This window comes from Geotrypetes seraphini, chromosome 9 (assembly GCF_902459505.1).
Source record: "Geotrypetes seraphini chromosome 9, aGeoSer1.1, whole genome shotgun sequence".
Lineage (NCBI taxonomy): Eukaryota > Metazoa > Chordata > Amphibia > Gymnophiona > Dermophiidae > Geotrypetes > Geotrypetes seraphini.
Genome location: NC_047092.1, coordinates 32,811,881 through 32,834,723, shown reverse-complemented (window position 1 = coordinate 32,834,723; position 22,843 = coordinate 32,811,881). Strand labels below are relative to the sequence as shown.

The following is a 22,843-nucleotide window of genomic DNA, read 5'->3' as shown; positions in this document are numbered from 1 at the left end:
TACAGGTGAGGATCAACACAACACACTTTTCTCTGGACAAAACAATTGCATGTTTGGGCCTGCAGGGTGGGGAGATAGTTCACCAATGTATAGTTTTGCATTTTCAAAACTGTGGATATTGCTTTGCAGAGAAAAGGTACTCACAAGAAGAGCAAGTATTTTTTCTTTAGGTAGTTTTTCAAGGAAATCTCTGTGTATGTTTTCCTTTTAGAGCTGGTAAGAATTTTGCCAGTGAAAGTACCTGTGATCTTTGCATCTAACTCAGGGGTCTCAAAGTCCCTCCTTGAGGGCCGCAATCCAGTCAGGTTTTCAGGATTTCCCCAATGAATATGCATGAGATCTATTTGTATGCACTGCTTTCAATGCATATTCATTGGGGAAATCCTGAAAACCTGACTGGATTGCGGCCCTCAAGGAGGGACTTTGAGATCCCTGATCTAACTTCTATGTACATATGAGGGTGAATCAAAAATTAAAGTAAATTATTAAATTACATGATAACTGGAAGAGAGCTAGTGAAATGCAATATATGTACTTATACATTGCCTGTTGGATAGTTCATCCATGCACAGTACAACGCTCGGCCTTTAGCCGTGTGACAGCCACGAAGTCAAAAGCACGGATGCTCCATTGCGAGATTGCACCATCGAAGAACAATGTGCAGCAGTGCGCTTTCTTTGGCCAGAGTTTTAAAGCGGAATGAACAGGTGTGACCGACAAAGGTCATTCTAGTTGCCCATCAACATCGTGCTCACAAGAGCACATTGACAGGGCGGATGCTTTGATTAGAGAAGGCCAATGGATAATGGTGTCTCAATTGGCTGCAAATTTGGATATCAGCTAAGGATCTGCATTTGCCATAACGCATGATGACCTGGGATACAGGAAAGCCTGCGCACGTTGGTTTTCCAAAAAAGCTAACTGATCGTCACAAGCAACAATGTGTGGCGGTTGTGAGCCCCTTTCTGAGACGGTATGAAGAAGATCCGAGTATTCAGCGACGAGACACGTGTGCGTCACTGCGACCCAGAGAGCAGAAGACAAAGCATGATGAAGTAAAGGAAACGGTGCTCACCTGGCTTCGGGAGCAGCCGAAAAACTTCTCTGCAGTAATGCAGAAGGTAGTCGAACGATACAACAAATACGTCGTCTTGCATGGGGACTGTGTGGAAAAGTGATTTGTCCAGTTGCTCACATTCGCTTCTATTAAATGTATTTTGCCTTTACTTTTTGATTTATCGTCATATAACCAATGCTAAGATTTCTCCAATGGTCGTCTTAAGATCCCAATATTTTCCACATTAGTCACTAGGTGCCTCTGCTGCTCTTTGCTAGCTCAGTTGATGCCACCCCTAAGGATTGCTAGAGGAGTTGAAGGGAATAGAAATGAACTCTGAAGGCACTTTAAGTTCTTTATCTGTTTATACAGGTTGCAAAATCCATACCATATCATACCATACTGATTCTTGTATCCCGCAAATGTCGACTAGGAATCATTGCGGCTTACATAATATTAGAAATGATACAGAGGAAATGATTACGAATGCTGAAATGCTGGGGCATAGTAAAGTATTTAAACCGGTTTGGGGCCCGTTGACATCTTATATTACTTCTTTGTAGTTGTTTTTTGTCTTTAATTCTGTGCCATCTCCTTGCACATCCAGGGTGGGAAGGAGGGAGGGGGGTGAGATTCTGTTATTGTATTATTTTAAATAAGTGTAGATTATTGAAAGAGTATATACGTGGAGGGGCATAATTGAAAGGGACATCTAAGTCCGTTTTCGTCTAAGTCGCAAGTCGTCCAAAGTAAAAAACATCCTAGGACACATTTTCGAAAAATACTTCCAAAATTATTATTTTTTTTTTTTTTCGAAAATCACCTAACTATACGTCCTGCCGATCTGATCGTCCAAGCTGCTAAATCGTCTTTCTTTATATCATATTTTCGTCCAAGTCAAAAACGCCTAGAACAAGCCCTGTTGGACGTGGGAGGGGTCTGAAAAGTGATGGACTGAACACCCAGACATGGCACCTAAATAGTGGGGTACCTTACAGGGCACTGCTGTGAACTTCACAAAAAGGGTGCCATGTCTTCTCCTCACTACAGCTCCCTTATAGGTCATGGTGAGCCCCCCCAAACCACCTCCAGAATACCCTAGATCTACTTATCTACCACCCCAATAGCCCTTATGGCTGCAGGAGTAAAAAAGGGTTTTGGGGGTGTATAGGGGAGTGCACGTTTCATTATCAATGCAGTGATTACAGGGGCTTATGGGCATGGGTCCTCCTCTCCATGGGTCCCTAACCCACCACCAAGATGGCTTAAGCCGCCTATGTGCTGGACGACTAGGCTTTCCTATGCCAGGCTGCCAGGTGATGGTGGTCTGGAGGCTGAATTTTAAAGGTGTGATTACGATTTTTATAAGGTTGGGGGGGGGGGTCGGTGATCACTGGGGTAGTGTCTGGGGGTTTGTTTTATGTGTTTGCAGTGCTTATCTGGTGACTTTAGGTGGGTTTTTGTGACTTAGACCATGTTTTAAATGGTCTAAGTCACAACGTCCCAGTTCCGTCGATCCTGGGATATATAACTTTCGGTCTAAGTCTAAGCCGGCCTTCGACCCGCCCAACTCCCGCCCTCAACACTCCTCCTGAAACGCCCTGTTTAGCTTTGGTCGTTCAGCGGCACTATGAAGGCCTAGGTCATTTAGAAATACGTCCAAAACCCATTTTTATTATTGGCACTTGGACGTATGTGGACAATGTTCGTCCAAGTGCCGACTTAGGCCGGTTTTTGGACGTTTTTCTCTTTTGAATATGAGCCCCATAGTGATTAATCAATGGGTGGGTGGGATAAAATGATTGATTTTGAATATCTGTAAGTTGAATGTGCTTTTCTTGGCTTGTTATATGTTCTTATACCTGTGTATTGCACTGTTAATATTTAAAAATTAATAAAGATTTATTACAAAAAAAAGAAAAGAAATGATACAGAAGTATAGACTTCGTGCACATGAATACGTTATAGCAGGTCAGTGCAGTGCGTTGTCAGTGCCTTTCTGAATTGGAAGTACATGGTAAGTCGTCGTAAGCTGCTTGGGAGTTTGTTCCAGACTTTGGGACCTTGGAATTCAAAGATGGTCTCGAAGAAAGCTTTTCTCCGGACCTGGCGTGGGGAAGGGAGTGGCAGCTTCCAGCATCGAATTGTCCTCGAGTCGTTGAAAGACTGTATAGCAGAAGTGAGTCCAGCTGAGTTTTCATGGACCATACACGCAATTTTGAACTGAACTCTGCATTTCACTGGTAGCCAGTGTAATTCCTTGTGGACTGTTTTAGAAATCCTAGGATTCTGCACATGGAGGGGAAAAAAAAAAACCCCTCACACCTCCCCCTCCCCTTCTTGTAGTGTTGACTCTGCAAAAATGACCAACTGCTTTGACACACTGCATGAGTTATTGATGGCAAGCGTTGTGCACATATCTCGAACTGAATTGATTATTTGCCGCTTATGGTCTCGGGAGAAACTGAACAACACACGTACATCCAGATCGAACATTTCAATTTTCTTCTGGCTACAGTGGAAGTTGTCGTTGTCAGGCTGATTCTGTTACTATAAATGCAATCTTTTGTTTTTTGCAAAGTTCGTCCCGTTCCTGCGCATGTGCTTTTAAGTTTTACTGCCACCAAGTAAAATAAAACCAAACAAAAACTTTGAGGGTCCTTTTACGAAGGCGCGTTAGGGCCTTAACGCGTGGAATAGCGTGTGCTAAAATGCAGCGCGCGCTAGCCGCTACCGCCTCCTCTTGAGCAGGCGGTAGTTTTTTCAGCCAGCGCGCGCTAATCCGGCGCGTGCGCTAAAAACCGCTAGCGCACCTTCGTAAAAGGAGCCCTTAGTTTTATACACCGAGCCATCAACCAAGAGGAGCTCGACTCGGTTAACAATAATGTAAAACATAATACAGTGGTACCTCGGTTTGCGAGTGTTTTGCAAGACGAGCAAAACATTTGCAAACTTGGTGCCTCGTAAACCGAGCTTGCCTCGCTGTACGAGCGCCCCCCCCGGCGATCCGGCATCCCCCCCAGCGATTCGGCATCTCCCCCCACTCGCATCTGCCCCCCCACGATCCTACATCCCCCCCCGAGCACGGCAATGACATCCCTTACCCCAACTGGGCACCAGCGCCGGTGCCCGAAGATCCTCCCTCTTCTGGCGCGGCCTGGGCTGGGCGGTGCGTCGGAGATCCTCCCTCTCGGAGAGAGCGAGACCAGAAGGCTTTGAGCATGCGCAAATGCTCAAAGCCAGTCCAGCCCGGCCCAGCCCAGAAGAGGGAGGATCTCCGACGCACCACCCAGCCCAGGCCGCGCCAGAAGAGGGAGGATCTTCGGGCACCGGCACTGGTGCCCGGTCGGGGTAAGGGATGTCATTGCCGTGCTCAGGGGGGGATGTAAGATCGTGGTGGAGGGGGGCAACGCGAGCGGGGGGGAGGATGCCGGTTCGCAGGGGGGGATGCCGGATCATGGGGAGGGGTACGGAACAGCGTCGGTGGCCTCAAGGGGGGGGGGAATGGAGCAGCGCCGGTAGCCTCGGGGGGGGGGGGGGAGGAGGTGGAACCAATCAAAGCGAGTTTCCCTTACTTCCTATGGGGAAACTTGCTGTGATATACGAGCAATTTGGTTTACGAGCATGCTTCTGGAACGAATTATGCTCGTAAACCAAGATTCCACTGTTCATAAATTTTACAGAGTAGACTGAAATAGTTAATTTCCACAATGTTAAGCAAACAAAAAAGTTTTTCATAACTTTCCGGAATAAAGCAAAAGAACCTAAGCTTCTTAATTTAAGCGGTAAAGCATTCCAGAATTCGGTTAAATTAAAAGCAAAAGAATAACTAAATCTCTTACAGGTTCTGTTTTTACCACTGAGAGAGGGAAATGTAAGTTTTAATTTTTGAGAACTTCTGGCAAGATGAGATCTATGAACATTCCAGTCTAAAGGAATCAAACTACAAGCAGTTCTGACTCAGGAAAACTGAGAAGAACATAATTTTGCAACCATTGGAGAACGCACGTAAGATTTTGTACGCTTCCTGCCTGCTCAGATGAGGAGGAGCCAGGGGTTAGGAAGGGTTACATGCAAAGCATGTCGGTCAAAGAAAGGGAAAGGGAACTAGGATTGGCTCCAGAAAAAGGAGGACGGATTGAGACATCCAGGTTTTACTTCCATTGCTTTCAATGGAAGTACGGTAGATGCTCATTTAACCGGCACCCATGGGGATTGATTGGTACACCGAAAAATCCACACATGACAATTGCGAGCATGGACAAGTGTGCGCTCGACAATGGCGCCCCGTCAATTTTTTTTTTTTTTTTTTTGTAATTTATTTCTTATATACCGCTACATCCGTTAGGTTCTAAGCGGTTTACAGAAAATATACATTAAGATTAGAAATAAGAAAGGTACTTGAAAAATTCCCTTACTGTCCCGAAGGCTCACAATCTAACTAAAGTACCTGGAGGGTAATAGAGAAGTGAAAAGTAGAGTTAGAGGAAAAATAAAAATAAAATAAACATTTTAACAAGACAGCATTGATCTAAATACAATTGTGCCCTGTGACTGAATCTGCCATAAGTGGATACCTGGAAAGGCCTGATTTGGTCACCCTTCTCAGGCCCCGTCCCTTGGGAGGGGCTTGAGGCACCTGAGGAGTGTGACCAAATCAGGCCCTTCCAGGTATCCACTTATGTAAAGGGTTCCCATAATCATATGTAAACCTTACCCTAACACTAGATAGCAAGTGAATGTTTGAAGTGTAGTTTGGGGTGTGTGTGTGTTCCTCCCCCCACCCCATCTCAAAAAAGAGGGTTACTTTGTAACCCTCTTCAAGACAAAATAATATCCACCGTCAGGGCGCATTTGACGGGTCACCTCCCATTCAGTGCGCATGTTTGTTGTGTGCGTAATTGTCGGGGTGCATTTGTCAGGGCGCGATTGTTGTGGGCGCATTTGACGGGTCTCCGGATTGACTAGATGCCAGATAAATGTAGTTTCTGGTTGCTTGAGAGTTACTATTAAAAACAGGCCTATCTAATACTATACCCCATACTATGCCATACCACAAACTGTTCCAGACAAACTACCGGACATATGGTAAGCAAAGGGTGGGTGAACTCAGGTGTGGCGTACCAAGTTTACACTTAAATTTCTGGCAGAAATTGATTCTATGTACATTTTTATTTAAAGTATTACCGTACTGGTTGCTTGAGTTCGGCTTAACAGAGAGTCTACTGCAAAAGCCAGATGTCTCAGTCTGTCATGCTTCCTTACATTGCTTTCAATGGAAGTAAAACCCGGATGTCTCAATCCGTCCTCCTTTTTCTGGAGTCATATGGTAACCCTAAAGGGAAAGGGATTGGGACTTGTATACCACCTTTTTGTAGTTTTACAACCACACTCAAAGTGGTTTACATAAAGGCACTTCAAGCATGTTCCCTGTCTATCTAATGTACCTGAGGTAGTGGAGGATTAAGTGACTTGCCCGGGGCCTCAGGGAGCAGCGAACAATGTACTGCTCCTGCCAAGAACCACTAGTCTTTACTGACATTGCAGAAAATATCTCAAGAAATCCATCAGTAAGGTCTTCATGTTTATTAAAGAAACAGTGGTGCTAAACAGGAGATCATTGCACTCTTTTTTGAAGGAATGTAATCAGGGCAGGATTAATTCATTGAGGGCCCCTAAGCACACAAGTACACTGGGCTCCCTGCCCCGCCCCACTCCACCATGCACTTAGGCGGAAACAGGAAGCTGCGTCAGAGGGAAGTTTTGGGCAAGCAGCACCACTTGCACAATTACAGTTCCCGTTGCCTTTCTTACCCGCATTGCTTGCTTGTCTTACTTTCCGTCGATGGGGGGGAGGAAGGAGCTGCGTTGCCGATCGGGGTGGGGCCCGCGTTGCTGATCGATGCTGGAGGGGCCCATCACCTTTTGGAAAAAACAATGTTGATGCCCTCCTTCACCTCAGGCGCCTCAAACCCCTCCCAAGGGAAGGGGCCTGAGGTGTTTCAGCAAATCAGGGCCTTCCTGATATCTACTTATAGCAGATTTCACAGGGTGTAATTGATGGGGCGGCATTGTCGTGCGCACACTTGTCTGTGCGCTCAATTGTCAGGGTGCATTCGTTGGGGTGCAATTGTCATGCGCGGATTTGTCGGTGTACTGGGGGAAAGTAAGGGGGTGTGCACGGCAAGGAGAGGAGCGGGGCAGAGCGGTGAAGAGGAGGGGTGTCATGCCCTTAGGAAGGCCACGCTGGGGGCAGACCCCCCCACCCTCCCTCCCCCACTCTGGGGGCAGACCTCCCCATCCACCCCCACTGAACAAATATGTTCAGTGAATGTACATAAGCTGGTTATTTTATTTCTCACTCTTTGATAAACTGTACTTCCTAGATAAATGTTCTCTCTCTTAAGATGCAATTTGCCCTGAACATTGTGGCACAGGCGGAATAGAAGAGACGGATAGAATGTAAAACCATAAACATAGTATGTGAAAACTAAATAAAATGAAATTTTTTTGGGCTCTTGCACTCTTACTCATAGGCGTCAGAACAGGGGAAGCCACAGGGGCCATGGCCTCCCCAAAAATTGAGAGTCAGTTATGGCTCTACTCTCCCACTCGCCTCCTCCCAGTCGCTGTAATTTTAAATCTGCCGGCAGCTGCCCGCAGCGTTGCTGCAGAATGAAGACTTCCGGGGCAGGCCTGCTCATTGACGCCGCGCGGCAGCTGCCGGAAGATTTAAAATTACGGTGACTGGGGAGTTGGGAGCTGGAGAGAAAGGTTGTGTTAGGGCGGAGCCTTTGCCCTTCCTAATCATTTCCTAACAGTGACGACCTTACGGGAGTCACCAACTCATTGCATGATTTCTTGGCCAGAGCGTCAGTTTATTTTGTAAGCCATTTTGCTTTGTCTCTTACCCTTTCCAGTTCAATCACAGATCTCCCATTCCATTTGCATTGGGCATATTCCAGCTGTTTGCAACGCAAAGTAAATAAATGTTTTGCAGACTTACTGTGGTTGTAGTGATCTGAGTAGTTAGGCCTGGGACGTAAACATGGATGTTTAACGTCACTGTCCCCGTCTGTGTGTTACGATTGAATTTTGGTTCACTTGTCATTAAATTGTTATCTGTTATGTATACCAGTAACTTGTAGTCCCATATCATTTTAGACCCAGTAAGATAGCCAAAAGGAGATGCAAGAATTAAACTTGTCACATTGGATCCAGCATTTGGTGAGAAGGTGAACTGGTTGTATATGTTGCCTGGAGAAATCAAAGCAAACAGGTGCAGTTTAAGAGTCATCATTTTACACAAGGAGGAGGAGCAAGTCTAATAAGGGAGTGTATGTGGTTCAGTGGTTAGAGCTACAGCCTCAACACTCTGAGGTTGTAGGTTCAAATCCCTCACTGCTCCTTGTGACCTTAGGCAAGTCACTTAATCCCCTCATTGCCCCAGGTACACTAGATAGAGTTTGAGCCCACCGGGACAGATAGGGAAATATGATAAAGTGCCTGAATGTAAAACCACTTAGGATATAAGTGGTATAAAAATAGTTAAATAAAATCTAGGCATTAAGCTAGTATTCTAAAATGGCAAATTTGTGTGCCTATTCTTTTGTAAATAGTAGTGTAAAAGGCAGCAATTAGGCATCTAAATGCCACAGATGTGACCACTTACACTTGCTCCGTGCAGGGTTACTAGAAGTCCAGAGGACATGTCCGGGTGTCTGGATGGTTTTTCAAAACCCGGCACTTTGTCCAGGTTTCGAAAAGTTTCCTCTTCAGATTGTGTCGGGAGGGGGCATCCGCGCATGCACGGATGCCCTCCTGACCAATGAGAACAGGCTGAGGGGGCGGGGCTGGGTAGAAGTGGGAGGGTCTGGGGGCGGGTCTTTGGGTCTGGATTTTACACAAGTAAAATCTGGTAACCCTAACTCTGTGACATTGTAAATGTGCTCTGTATGCAGCATTTAGGTGCCTGACAAAATTCAACAAAGCACACGCCAAAAAACTTGGAACACTCTTGACCTACCCATGCCTCTCCCAGTGGTAGAGCCAGACAGCTAAGTTAGGGTGGGCTCAAGACCCAAAGTGTGTGTGTGTGTGTGTGTGGGGGGGGGGGGCTTTCAAAATTGCATCATTACCCCTGGCATCTCCCAATTAAAAGAAATACCCAAACTTCATTTCCTCTCCCTCCCGTCAACTAAAAGTAATACCTGAGCTGGTGGGGATTCCCAAATCAGACCATCTGAAGCCCTCCTTCCCACTGAATGAAATTAGACCTTGGGAGGTGAGAGGCAGTGTCCCTGAACTGCCATAGTCACTGGCCACAAGTGCACAAACTGAGCGTGTGCAGGAGGGCCGGCAGCCAGCTGCAGCAACTCCGGGACACTGCCACCAGCCGCCCAAAGTTAGGTTCGTTTGATGAGGAGGAAGTCCTTAGCTGGTGGGGTTTGCGATCCCTGTCAGCTGCATCAAAGGAGTACAAATTTTGGGTGGGCCTGAGCCCAAAATGAGTGGGCCCTGACCCACTTGGGCCTAGCCTGTCCTATAAGAACGTGCCCTTTGCAGTTACGCACTAGAACAAGTGGAAGGGCATTTTGGAATGGACATCCAAGTCAGAATGTCCCAAACGGACATCCATCTCACATGTATTCTCAAACAGGAAATATGTTAAGATTTGCTGTTTGGAAATATGTGAGATGTCCAGCATGAACATCCACTGTACAAACTGGAACAACCAAATTGCGAATGGGGAACTGATGTTTGAGTGCTATTTTCCGAATCTAGCCCATATTATAAATACATTAAACAACAACAACAAAAAAAAAGCCGTAACGCTCAGGAAAAATCCACAAAAAGTGTGCCCTAAGGCCACTTTTTGGGGTCTCTTCTATTAAACTGCGCTAGCAGCTTCTAGCGCAGGGAGCCGCGCTGAATGGCCCGCACAACTTCCGACGCTCATAGAGTTCCTAGGAGCATCGGGAGCAGTGCGGGCCATTCAGTGCGACTCTCTGCGCTAAAAACTGCTAGCGCAGTTCAATAGAAGGGGGGGTTTGTCTCAGCTTAAGGGCCCCATTCTGTGCAGTGAGAGCTGTGCTGTGGACTAAGGGCAAGTTTTTAATGAAGTCACAGTGATATGCATTAATGTTTTAATTTTAAGATTTATTGGAGTATCGATTAGGGATATGCAGTACCCTGATAAGATGCTATGACACATATATTTGCTTTTACTTGCTGGTGTATTTATAGTTATTAATTTAGGCCCCCTTTTATCAAGCTGCGTTAGGGGTTTTTTTAAATCCCGAGTCGCTGCAGGAAAAGCTCCAATGCTGAAAGGAATTCTATAAGCATTGGAGCATTTACCGCAGTGGCCTGCGATTTAAAAAAAACCAAACAAACCCTAACATGGCTCGATAAAAGGGGGCCTTAATTTATTTGGGGGCCCTTTTACAAAACTGTGATAAGCCCTAACACGTACTTGCCACATCTTAAAATGGTGTGCTGTGGTAGCTTTTGAATTTGCATGCGCAAATCGCACGCTAAAATATATTTTTTTAATTTTTCTCCAGAAGGGGCCTGTCTGGGGGGGAGGTCAGAGAGTAGGTGTGTCTATGCAAATCAGTTCCCTTTAGGCATCTAAATATAGGCAACTCTTTATAGAATTGCCCTTATATTGACTAACTGGGGATCACTAAACCCCCGGTGTCTTAAGAACATAAGAAGTTGCCTCCACTGGGTCAGACCGAGGTCCATCTCGCCCAGCGGTCCGCTCCCGCGGCGGCCCATCAGGTCTGCGACCTGTGAAGTGGTTTCTGACCACTTTTATAACCTACCTCAAGTTCTATCTGTACCCCTCTATCCCTTTATCCTCCAGGAACCTATCCAAACCCTTCTTGAACCCCTGTACAGAGTTCTGGCCTATCACTTCCTCCGGAAGCGCGTTCCATGTGTCTACCACCCTCTGCGTAAAAAAGAATTTTCTAGCATTTGTTCTAAACCTGTCCCCTTTCAATTTCTCCGAGTGACCCCCTAGTGCTTGTGGCTCCCCTCAGTTTGAAGAATCTGTCCTTATTTACTCTCTCTATGCCCTTAAGGATTTTGAAGGTTTCTATCATGTCCCTTCAAAGTCTTCCTGGTAGTGCGATTTTATTTTAAGAATACAACTGGAAAATGTGGTTCAGCTACAAAACATAGGATAAATGTTCTAATAAAGAAGTACTTCAGCAATACAATATTTAATTACTCCGACACAGCTTTACCTCAAAGATATTGCCTTCTTATTTTATTGGGATATGCTTGCCAGTAAAAGAGCAATAAAGAGAATTTGCACAAATGTAAGTGAATGGTACCAAAGTGGAAGTGAAGAGAAAAGAACAAAATGATAATCTCAAGCTTTGCTCAAAGTGTAGCTTGCAGAATATGTCTCTGGTTTCTCAGGGTCTTGGATGCATTTAACATAAAGTTGCAACAGCTAAACTAAACTAAACTAAAGCTTAACTTTGTATACCGAGTCATCATTCTGAGAAGGCTCGACTCGGTTTACAGCAATTAAATAAACAGGGAATGATTTACAAATGATAAATAGAAGATAATAGCAAAATTTCAAAAGAATTAATTTTCAAAATGTTTGGCAAATAGAGTAGTTTTTAAAGATTTACGGAAAAATTGAAATGAACATGAACTGGAACTCCTTAAAAAAAGGGGAGATCATTCCAGAGTTGAGAGAATTTAAAGACCAAAGATTGACTGAAGATCTTGACTCCTTGAATCCCTTTTTTAGAAGGAAGGGAGAGTTAAAATTGTTGGATCCCTCTTGCAAAGGAGAATCAGTAAACGTTCCAAAATAAAGGAATAAGAGGATTAAAGATACCATGTAGAATTTTAAAAGAAATATAAGCGCATTTAAATTGAATTCCGAAATGATTTAACTCTACTATGAAGTAAGAAAGCATAAATCCTTATGGGTCACGATTGAAATAGCACAGCAGGTATTTTCTTTTTAAATGCTAGCCTTGGCGTTTAAAAATATGCTGTCTGGATTGCTGACACAAGTGTTGATGCCCCTGTACAGGTCGATGGTGAGGCCCCACTTGGAGTATTGTGTTCAGTTTTGGAGACCATATCTGGCAAAGGACATAAAAAGACTTGAAGCGGTCCAGAAGAAGGCAATGAGAATGGTAGGAGGTTTACACCAGAAGATGTGTGAGGAGAGACTGGAAGTCCTGAATATATATACCCTAGAGGAAAGGAGGGATAGGGGAGATATGATTCAGACGTTCAAATACTTCAAAGGTATTAACGTAGAACAAAATCTATTCCAGAGAAAGGAAAATGGTAAAACCAGAGGACAGAGGCTGAGGGGTGGTAGATTCAAGAATAATGTTAGGAAGTTGTTCTTTACGGAGAGGGTGGTTGATGCATGGAATGCGCTCCCGAGGGAGCTGGTGGAGAAGAAAACGGTGACAGAGTTCAAACAAGCGTGGGATGAACACAGAGGATCTCTAATCAGAAAATAATGGGTATACATTGAAGGAACTAAGGCCAGTACTGGGCAGGCTTGCAAGGCCTGTGTCCTGTATATGGACATTCAGTTGAGGACGGGCTGGGGAGGGCTTCGATGTCTGGGATGGTTAGGATGGGCTGGAGTGAGCTTTGATGGAGTCTCTAGTAGATGGAACTAAGCACATTACAGGGCAGGGCTCTGGGTTTCTGGCCCAGAAATATCTAAGAAAAAGGACCATTTAAACTAAATAATTAATTTATAGAGCATGTATGGTTGGACAGATTGGATGGACCATTCGGGTCTTTATCTGCCGTCATTTACTATATTACTAGGACTATATGGAGAAGAGCATCAATATTGGGTGAGATGGAGCATGGTTTACCAACTCGGAAAGTCTCTTCCTGGCACAGCGAGGCTGAAAGATGGAGTCTGGAGTTGGTGGTGGTGGTGAAGAATACAGATAAGAGTGACTTACTTGATAAACAGAATTCCCATGGAAGAGTATAGGGAGAGATACTGAGGAGCTGCAAGATATGGACAGCAAATCCTTCTAGCCAAAAAAGCACAGTTACTTACCATAACAGGTGTTATCCAGGGACAGCAGGCAGATATTCTTGACTGATGGGTGACGGCACCGACGGAGCCCCGGTACGGACAATTTTAGAGTGATTGCACTCTAAGAACTTAGAAAGTTCTAGCTAGGCCGCACCACGCATGCGCGAGTGCCTTCCCGCCCGACGAAGGCGCGCGGTCCCCAGTTAGTATAAGCCAGCTAAGAAGCCAACCCGGGGAGGTGGGAGGGATGCAAGAATATCTGCCTGCTGTCCCTGGATAACACCTGTTATGGTAAGTAACTGTGCTTTATCCCAGGACAAGCAGGCAGCATATTCTTGACTGATGGGTGACCTCCAAACTAACAAAAAGAGGGATGGAGGGAAGGTTGGCCATTAGGAAAATAAATTTTGTAAAACAGATTGGCCGAAGTGTCCATCCCGTCTGGAGAATGCATCCAGATAATATTGAGATGTAAAAGTATGAACTGAGAACCAAGTAGCAGCCTTGCAGATTTCCTCAATGGAAGTGAAGCGGAGGAAAGCTACAGAAGCTGCCATAGCTCTAACTTTGTGGCCTGTGACAGAACCTTCCAGTGTCAGGTCTGACTGAGCATAACAGAATGAAACGCAAGCCGCAAGCCAATTGGATAGAGTGCGTTTAGATATAGGATGACCCATCTTGTTAGGATCAAAGGACAAAAACAGTTGAGGAGATGATCTGTGAGGTTTAGTGCGTTCGAGATAGTAAGCCAAAGCATGTTTACAGTCCAAGGTATGCAAAGCCTGTTCACCTGCATGAGAATGAGGCTTCGGGAAAAAAACAGGTAGGACAATGGACTGATTAAGATGAAAGTCAGACACACCCTTAGGGAGAAACTTTGGGTGTGTACGTAGAACCACCTTATCATGGTGAAAAACAGTGAAAGGTGGATCGGCAACTAGTGCATGCAACTCACTGACCCTCCTGGCAGAAGTGAGAGCTATAAGGAAGACCACTTTCCAAGTGAGAAATTTGAAATGTGCTGTGGCCAAAGGTTCAAAAGGAGGCTTCATTAAAGCGGAAAGAACCACATTGAGATCCCAGACCACAGGAGGGGGCTTGAGAGGTGGTTTCACATTGAAAAGACCCCTCATGAACCTGGAAACCAAAGGATGAGCAGAGAGGAGTTTTCCATGAATTGGCTCATGAAAGGCAGCAATGGCACTGAGATGAACTCTGATAGAAGTAGATTTGAGACCAGAGTCAGACAAGGAAAGAAGATAGTCCAACACCAGTCCCACTGCTAGAGACATGGGATTATGGTGATGTAAGAGGCACCAGGAAGAAAACTGAGACCACTTCTGTTGATAACACTGAAGAGTGGCTGGTTTCCTGAAAGCATCAATAATAGAACGGACAGGCTGAGAGAGGAGTGAATGAGCCGAAGTCAGCCCGAGAGATACCAAGCTGTCAGGTACAGAGACTGTAAGTTGGGTTGCAGCAGGGACTGTTGATGCTGAGTAAGCAGAGAAGGAAGCAGTGGAAGAAGTATGGGTTCCCTAGAACTGAGTTGAAGAAGAAGGGAGAACCAATGTTGCCTGGGCCACCGTAGAGCGATGAGAATTATGGTGGCTTGTTCCCTCCTGAGCTTGAACAATGTCCGCAGCATGAGCGGTAGAGGGGGAAATGCATATAGGAAGAGATTTGTCCAATCCAGGAGAAATGCATCGGGTGCCAGACGGTGAGGGGAGTAGAGTCTGGAGCAAAACAGGGGCAGTTGATGATTATGAGGAGCTGCAAAAAGGTCCACTTGAGGAGTGCCCCATTGAGTGAAAATGGACTGGAGAGTTAAGGAGTTGAGAGTCCATTCGTGAGGTTGGAGAATTCTGCTGAGATTGTCTGCTAAGGAATTCTGTTCCCCTTGAATGTAGACAGCTTTCAGGAATAAATGACGAGCTGTCGCCCAAGACCAAATCCGTTGGGCTTCCTGACATAACAGGCGAGAGCCCGTCCCTCCCTGTTTGTTGATGTAGTACATTGCAACTTGATTGTCTGTGCAAATGAGTAGTACTTGAGGAAAGAGAAGATGTTGAAATGCCTTGAGGGCATAAAACATTGCTCAGAGTTCCAGGAAATTGATGTGGTGTTTCATTTCCTGGGCAGTCCAAAACCCCTGAGTTTGGAATTTGTTCAAGTGAGCTCCCCAGGCATAAGGGGATGCGTCTGTGGTGATCACAAGATGATGAGGAGGTAAATGGAACAGTAGACCTCTGGATAGATTTGAAGATGTCAACCACCAAAGAAGCGACTGTCGAAGAGATGAGGTCACAGATATGTGTTGTGAGCAAGGATCCGTCGCTTGTGACCACTGGGCTGCTAGGGTCCATTGAGGAGTACGCAGGTGGAGACGTGCGAAGGGGGTGACATGCACTGTTGAAGCCATGTGCCCCAAGAGCACCATCATGTGATTCGCAGAGATGGTAAGCTGTTGCAACACCTGCCGACAGAGAGAAAGGATGGTCTGAAGGCGGTTGGATGGAAGAAACGCCCTCATCAGACCAGTGTCCAGAATGGCTCCAATGAATTGAAGTCATTGGGTTGGAATGAAGTGTGACTTGGGTAGATTGATTTCGAAACCCAACAGTTGAAGAAAGTGAATGGTCTGGTTGGTGGCAAGCAGAACCGCTTGAGGAGAATGAGCCTTGATCAGCCAGTCGTCCAGATAAGGGAAGACTTGAAAATTGTGAGAGCGGAGATAGGCCGCTACCACAATCAGACACTTGGTGAATACCCTGGGAGAGGAGGCCAGACCGAAGGGTAGCACCTTGTACTGATAATGATTTTGATTGATGAGAAAGCGTAGATATTGCCTGGACGTCAGATGGATAGGAATATGTGTGTAGGCCTCCTTGAGATCGAGGGAGCATAGCCAGTCGCCCTGAGTGAGAAGAGGGTAGAGGGTGGCAAGAGAGAGCATTTTGAACTTCTCCTTGACCAAACATTTGTTGAGATCTCTGAGATCTAAGATGGGTCTGAGGTCTCCGGTCTTTTTGGGAACTAGATAGTACCTGGAGTAAAATCCCTGACCTCGCTGATCTTGAGGAACTTCTTCGATGGCATTGAGAAGAAGGAGGGATTGAACCTCTTGAGCGAGAAGGAGGGACTGAGACTTGTTGGAAGCAGACTCTTTTGGCAGGCCTAACGGCGGAGGAGTCTGAAAATTGAAGGAGTAGCCGTGGGCTATGATAGAGAGCACCCACTGGTCGGTGGCGATTACTTCCCATCGAGTCAGAAAAATGTGTAGTCGACCTTCTATAGGTTGCAAAAGAGGACACGAGGGAGGAAGACTGGCAATGCCCTGGAGAAGCGAGTCAAAAGGGCTGAGTCGGTTTAGGCTGAGCAACAGGTTTTATGGCAGGCGGCTGTTGTTGGCGAGCCTGTTGTTGTTGCGGCCTTTGCCTCCGAGGCTGAGGAGGATGAGGCTGAATCGGCCGAGCAGAGAAACACCGCTGATACGACGTCTGCTGCCTAAAAGGACGAGTAGGAGGGGGGTTTCTTTTTGTTTTTTCAATAAAGTATCCCACCTCGTCTCATGAGCAGAAAGCTTCTGAGTGGTGGTATCCAGAGATTCACCAAACAGCTCATCACCCAGGCAGGGAGCATTGGCAAGGCGGTCCTGGTGGTTCACATCAAGGTCTGAGACTCGAAGCCATGCTAATCGTCTCATTGCTACAGACATAGCAGTAGCTCGGGAGATCATTTCAAAAGTGTCATAGATGGAACGGACCATAAACTTCCTGAGCTGAAAGAGACTGGCAGTGCATTGCTGAAAAGCAGAAAACTTGCGGTCAGGAATATATTTTTGAAAAGTCGTCATCTGCTGGATAAGATGTTTCAGGTAAAAGGAGAAGTGGAATGCATAGTTACCTGAACGGTTGGCCAACATAGCATTCTGGTAAAGTCGTTTACCAAATTTGTCCATAGCCTTGCCCTCTCTGCCAGGAGGGACTGAGGCATACACACTTGAGCCTGCAGATTTTTTGAGGGTCGATTCCACTAGTAAAGATTCATGTGGAAGCTGAGATTTGTCAAACCCTGGAATAGGGATCACTTTGTAAAGTGATTCCAATTTCCTTGGAGCTCCTGGAATGGTGAGAGGAGTCTCCAGATTTTTGTAAAAAGTTTCCCTTAAGATATCATGAAGGGGTAATTTTAAAAATTATTTGGGAGATTGGTCAAAGTCCAAAGCATCCAGGAATGCTTTTGACTTCTTAGAATCAGACTCCAAGGGGAGAGAAAGGGTGTCTGACATCTCCCTAAGAAATTTGGTGAAGGAAGAGTGCTCTGGCTTACTAGCAGGATCCTGCACCGATAGATCAGCCTCGTCCGATGAAAAATCCTCCTCGGTACCAAGGGGATCCTCGGAGTCATCCCATAAATCAGGGTCACGTACCGATGGAATGTGGCCCTGAGATAGAGGAGTAGAGGATTCAGTATGCCTGGTCTTGCATACCGATTTGCCGGAACGCATTGACACCGTTCCCGGTGACTGTAAAGTGGTATGGGTGTCGGAGAGCGGTACCGGATCAGAGACAGCCTGAGCAGCTCGACGAAGAGACTTTGGCTCTACCGATAAAATAGGCATAGATATAGAAGAGGCAGATTTAAGCGGTGCCGATAACGTTGATGCCGACAAAATAGGCTGATCGACGATTGGCACCGTAGGCTCAGTAGGTACCGACACTGGAAGGTTCGGAGTCAGCAGAGCCGGGAGCAGGTGTTGTAATTGCTCCTTAAGCTGGACCTGAAGGATGGATGCTATATGCTCATCCAGAGACGGTCCCGATGGCACCGGTACCGCTTTTTTCTTGCTCGGTACCTGCGGTGCAGCTCGACGCTCAGGCGAAGTCGATGCCGATGAAGAGGCAGTCACTTCTATGGGAGCGGAGCGTTTGCGGGGCCGGCGCGCAGTCTGCAGGACTTGGCTCACTACATGTTCGACTGGCGGGCCGAGAACTGTAGGGGATGGCTTCTTAGCCGGCTTACCTGTGGGGTGCGACACCGAAGAGGCATCCTGCGGTGTCAAAACCACCGGTGCCGACTTGGAGAAAGTTACCGATGCCAGGGTCGATGTCGGTGGAACTTCCATAGTGGCACCGAAAAGAATCTGCTGTTGAATTTGGCGATTCTTCAAAGTTCTCTTTTGAAGAGAACTACAACGGGTGGGTGCACGTCTCAGCCCTATGGTCCGGACCCAAGCACTGAAGGCACCACTTGTGCGGGTCGGATAAGGAAATAGGGCGGGCACACCGCTGACACTTTTTAAAACCCGGTGAAGGGGGCATGAAGGGAAAAACGGCAGTAGCAAAATCGAAGCCCGAGGCTTCGATGGTGCCAACAGGCCCCGCCGGGGCCGACCGAAAAAAGTCGAAAAAAATAGACTTTTTTTTTTGAATTTTAATCAAGAAAAGAATAAAAAAAGAAAACGTGAAGAGTTTCACGAAGAAAAATACGCGAGCGGGAAGGCGAAAAAAGTAGTATCCAACAGCCATTGGAAACACGCGTCTTCTTAGCTCCACGGAAACTAAGAAACTGGGGAAGGCACGTCGTCGTCGTCGTCGGGCGGGAAGGCACTCGCGCTCGTGCGGTGTGGCCTAGCTAGAACTTTCTAAGTTCTTAGAGTGCAATCACTCTAAAATTGTCCGTACCGGGGCTCCGTCGGTGCCGTCACCCATCAGTCAAGAATATGATGCCTGCTTGTCCTGGGATAATGTAAATTATGTTACAAATGGTAAAATTTTAAAAAATATCAGAATTATCTCTGACATATCTTGTACTCTTGCTCCTCTATAGGTTCTCAGAGTCTTATATAAAAAAAATCTCTGCTGGTGCATCAAAGAACAGTGGGGAAAATACTAGGAGAGATGATCAAGAAACTGCTTTTCTCTAATCCAGTCCCTCCTCGAGGGCCACAATCCAGTCGGGTTTTCAGGATTTCCCCAATGAATATGCATGAGATCTATTACCATACAATGAAAGCAGTGCATGCAAATAGATTTCATGCATATTCATTGGGGAAATCCTAAAAACCTGACTGGATTGCGGCCCTCGAGGAGGGACTTTGACACCCCTGCTCTAATGCATTTTCTTGAGACAGGAAAAATGTCTTGATTTTCACTACCAGTCTTTGAAAGCTTTAAGCAGGCTTCCGACACAGGCGGCGATCGTGAGAGGAGCCGCCGGAAAGTTAAAAAGCTGTGGTATATATCGAGGGGACCGCGGGAAGAGAAGGGAGGGGGGGGGGCCGGAAAGGGACTAAGGGAGCCAAGGCGCTATCCTGTCGGCTCCCAGACACAACCTACTTCTCCCCTGGGCCAGAAGACCTACCCGACAACCCCGGACACCAAGCTCCACAGACGCAGTGTGGGCAAACCAGCTTCCCGCAGCCCAGCAGAGGCCCCACAACAGAGTGCGTCGGCACCTGATGCACAAGTCAGCTGCCCCAGAGCCCAAATCCCACCACCGCCAGACAGAAATAGGGAAGGTAAAAGGGGAAATGGGAGCCTGAATATGGGTAGGTAAAAGGAAGGGAGAAAGGCTACTGATGGACAGGGGGAGCAGGGAAAGGGTACTACTGGACAGGGGGGAGGTAAAAGCAAGGAAGAAGGGCTACTGCTGGACAGGAGGAGCAGGGAAGAGGCGCTGTTGGACAGGGGGGAGAGACAGAAAAAGAGAAAGAAAAGAAAAGCCCAAGTCTACACATCTATTCTAGCACCCATTAATGTAACGGGCTAAAAAACTAGTACTCTATATTTGCATTCAAAAATACATTCCCACAGGATTAATATATATTCTAATCACATCTCACTTCTCTAAGCTATTTGCATATCTGAGTACAGATATCAATTACTACACGTTAAAGATGACTGTGGGTCTGCAGGAGAGAATGTCCCACGTATTAAACTTAAATTACCTTTGTCGAAGAAGTAGAGGAAAGACCTTGGATCAGAATCACGGTCAGTGCATGTCAGCCTGAAATTCTGAATGTTTGTACCAACAGCTAGGCTCACCGGGACAGCTAGTGAATAAGAATTAGGCTTACAGATTGGCTTTTCGTCATTAACTTCTAAAACATCGACAGTTACCTGCAGAAGAAGTGTACTTACTTAATTAATCATTCAACTAAGTTATATTTCAAGGTTTCCAGTTCAAGAAAACGATGCGTGTGCTTGCAATTTTATGATACCTGGATAATGGTCTACTTTTGGCCACCTCTTAATCACCCTCACATATATTATTAATCTTCAGACCCTCAGAAATGCCACTAGACAACAGGGTTTTGGTGGTCGCGTTGCGGGTAACTAGTTTCATATAAGGGATTGTGGCCCTGAAGAAACCCCCCCAGGGTGAAACATGTTGGCGCACTTATCCCTTAGAATTGACCACCCAAGTTAACTATAGACTATAAATTATTCATTAAGTTTTACCAAATAATCATGAATTTCTAAGATGTTCACTACATTCAATTTAGAATATGAAAAATTGATTTGTGACCCAGTGAAGACTAAATCAAGTTCAAGTTTCAAGTTTTATTAGGATTTATATACCACCTATCAAGGTTATCTAAGCGGTTTTACAATCAGATACTCAAGCATTTTCCCTATCTGTCCCGGTGGGCTCACAATCTATTTAACGTACCTAGGGCATAAAGCCAGATACTATGAAATGTACTTGAGTATCTGGTGGCATTTCTGAGGGTCTGAAGATTAATAATATATGTGAGGGTGATTTAGAGGTGGTCAAAGGTAGACCATTCTCCAAGTATTGGTGGATATATACCCTCTTACAAATATTTTGAAACGCAGATTATCAATGCAATTTTATGATGGCATTAAGGAGAAGTCACTATTGTCTTGAAAATGTACCTGGCCAGCGATTATGCCAGTCCCCACCCGAGTCCTGCCCCATTCTGCTTCTGGCTCCGCCCTGTTCTTCCCATAGCTCCGCCCACCACACGAACCTCCCCGAGCTCGAAGGCCGCATTTGGAAGCCTTCGCACCTGCGCGGATGTCAATGCAATGATGTCAAATGCATGCGCGTGTACGTATGTTGTCATCACGGTGACGGCCACGCATACAAAAATGCTTCCAATCGCGACCTCCGAGCTCAGGACTTCCAAAACCCGGACAAACTGCTGGGTTTTGGAAATCCCTCCGAGTGCCTGGACAGTTCTCTAAAATGAGGACATGTCTGGATTTTCCCAGATGTATGGTAATGTTATACATGTACAGTATTTATATATACAGTGGTGCCTCGCACAGCGAACGCCTCGCACAGCGAACGCTGCGCACAACGAACTTTATGTCTTGATTCGTACAACGGACTTTGTTTCACACAACGAAGTTCGAGGTTCCTGCGGGGTTGGATCGCAGCGGGGTTGGTCGAGCCACGAGGGTAGTCTCCTTCTCCTTACCTGCCCTGTCGCAGCACACAGCCGAACGGAAATCTTCCCGATGTCAGCGCTGACGTCGGAGGGAGGGCTTAAGCAAAGCCCTCCCTTCCTCCGACGTCAGCGCTGACATCAGGAAGTCTTCCGTTCGGCTGTGTGCGGCTGCGGCAGGGCAGGTAGGAAGAAGGCAATGGCGAACGAAAGAGGGGGGAGGGGGCGGTCCGCCCCGAAGAATGTGCACAGCTGGTCAGGTCCCCCGATCGACCGACAACAGGCCCAGCCGACAAACCTCCCTGCCCTGTAGCCGCGAATCTAAATTACCTCTTACAGCAGCTTCAATAATCCAGCTGCTGTAAGAAGGTAATTTAGATTCGCGGCTACAGGACAGGGAGATTTGTCCGACCGGGCCTGTTCTGTTGTCGGTCGGGTGCAAAAGCGCCACAAAGGTGGAGGCAGGGAGGGAGGAAAGGTGGAGTGGAGAAGAAAAGACGCTTAAGGGGGGAGAAGGCCGCTGAAAGCACATGTTGGAGCAGGGGATGAGAGGGAGGGAGAGAAGGGGAAATATTGGACAAGGGCAGAAGGGATGCTAAATCATAGGGTGACAGGCAGAGAGAACAACAGGAAAAAGAGTGGAAACAATCTTGAACCCTGAGGGTGAGGGCAGAGAGAGGTGGTGAGATGATTGATCATGGGGAGAGGGACAAAAGGGAATAGAGATGGGATAGGAAGATAGTGGAAGTAAAAGGACAGGGAGATGTATGTTTTTAGATGTATCTAAATAAAAATAATAACAAAAAATTTATCTTTTTTATGTCATCTTAGCATATTTTATGCTGCAGAACGAATTATTTTTTTTTACATGTATTCCTATGGGAAAACGCGTTTCACATAACGAACGTTTCACATAACAAACTTGCTCCTGGAACCAATTAAGTTCGTTGTGTGAGGCACCACTGTATATATATATATATATATATATATATATATATATGTATATATATATATATATATATATATATATATATACAGTGGTACCTCGGAATCCGAACGCCCCAGAACTCGAATGACTTGGAATCTGAACTTTTTTTATAGTAAATTTTGTCTTGGAATCCGAACACCTTGCACATTGTACGTGTGTGTTTGTGCCTCAGAATCTGAACGCTGCTTTGGAATATTTGTTAATATTTTACCTTAAAATCCAGTGTATTTCCTGTTAAAATTTGAGTTTGTGGGACCCAGGAACGGATTAATCCAGTTTCTATTATTTTCAATGGGAAAAACTGTCTTGGAACTCGAACGTTTT

The 22,843-nt window shown here is 46.0% G+C and overlaps 1 protein-coding gene across 4 annotated transcripts in view; it reads right to left on the bottom strand.

Annotated features, from left to right (window-relative positions):
• The window catches only part of CDHR3 (cadherin related family member 3), a 102,626-nt gene that overhangs the window by 30,085 nt on the left and 49,698 nt on the right, over window positions 1-22,843 (bottom strand). For all 4 annotated transcript variants that reach the window (XM_033957596.1, XM_033957599.1, XM_033957595.1 and 1 more), the window contains 2 exons: window positions 20,065-20,236; window positions 8,064-8,314 (listed from right to left, as the gene is read on the bottom strand). In XM_033957596.1, coding sequence (XP_033813487.1) covers window positions 8,064-8,314; window positions 20,065-20,236 — 423 coding nt within the window. The remainder of the gene's footprint in view (window positions 1-8,063; window positions 8,315-20,064; window positions 20,237-22,843) is intronic.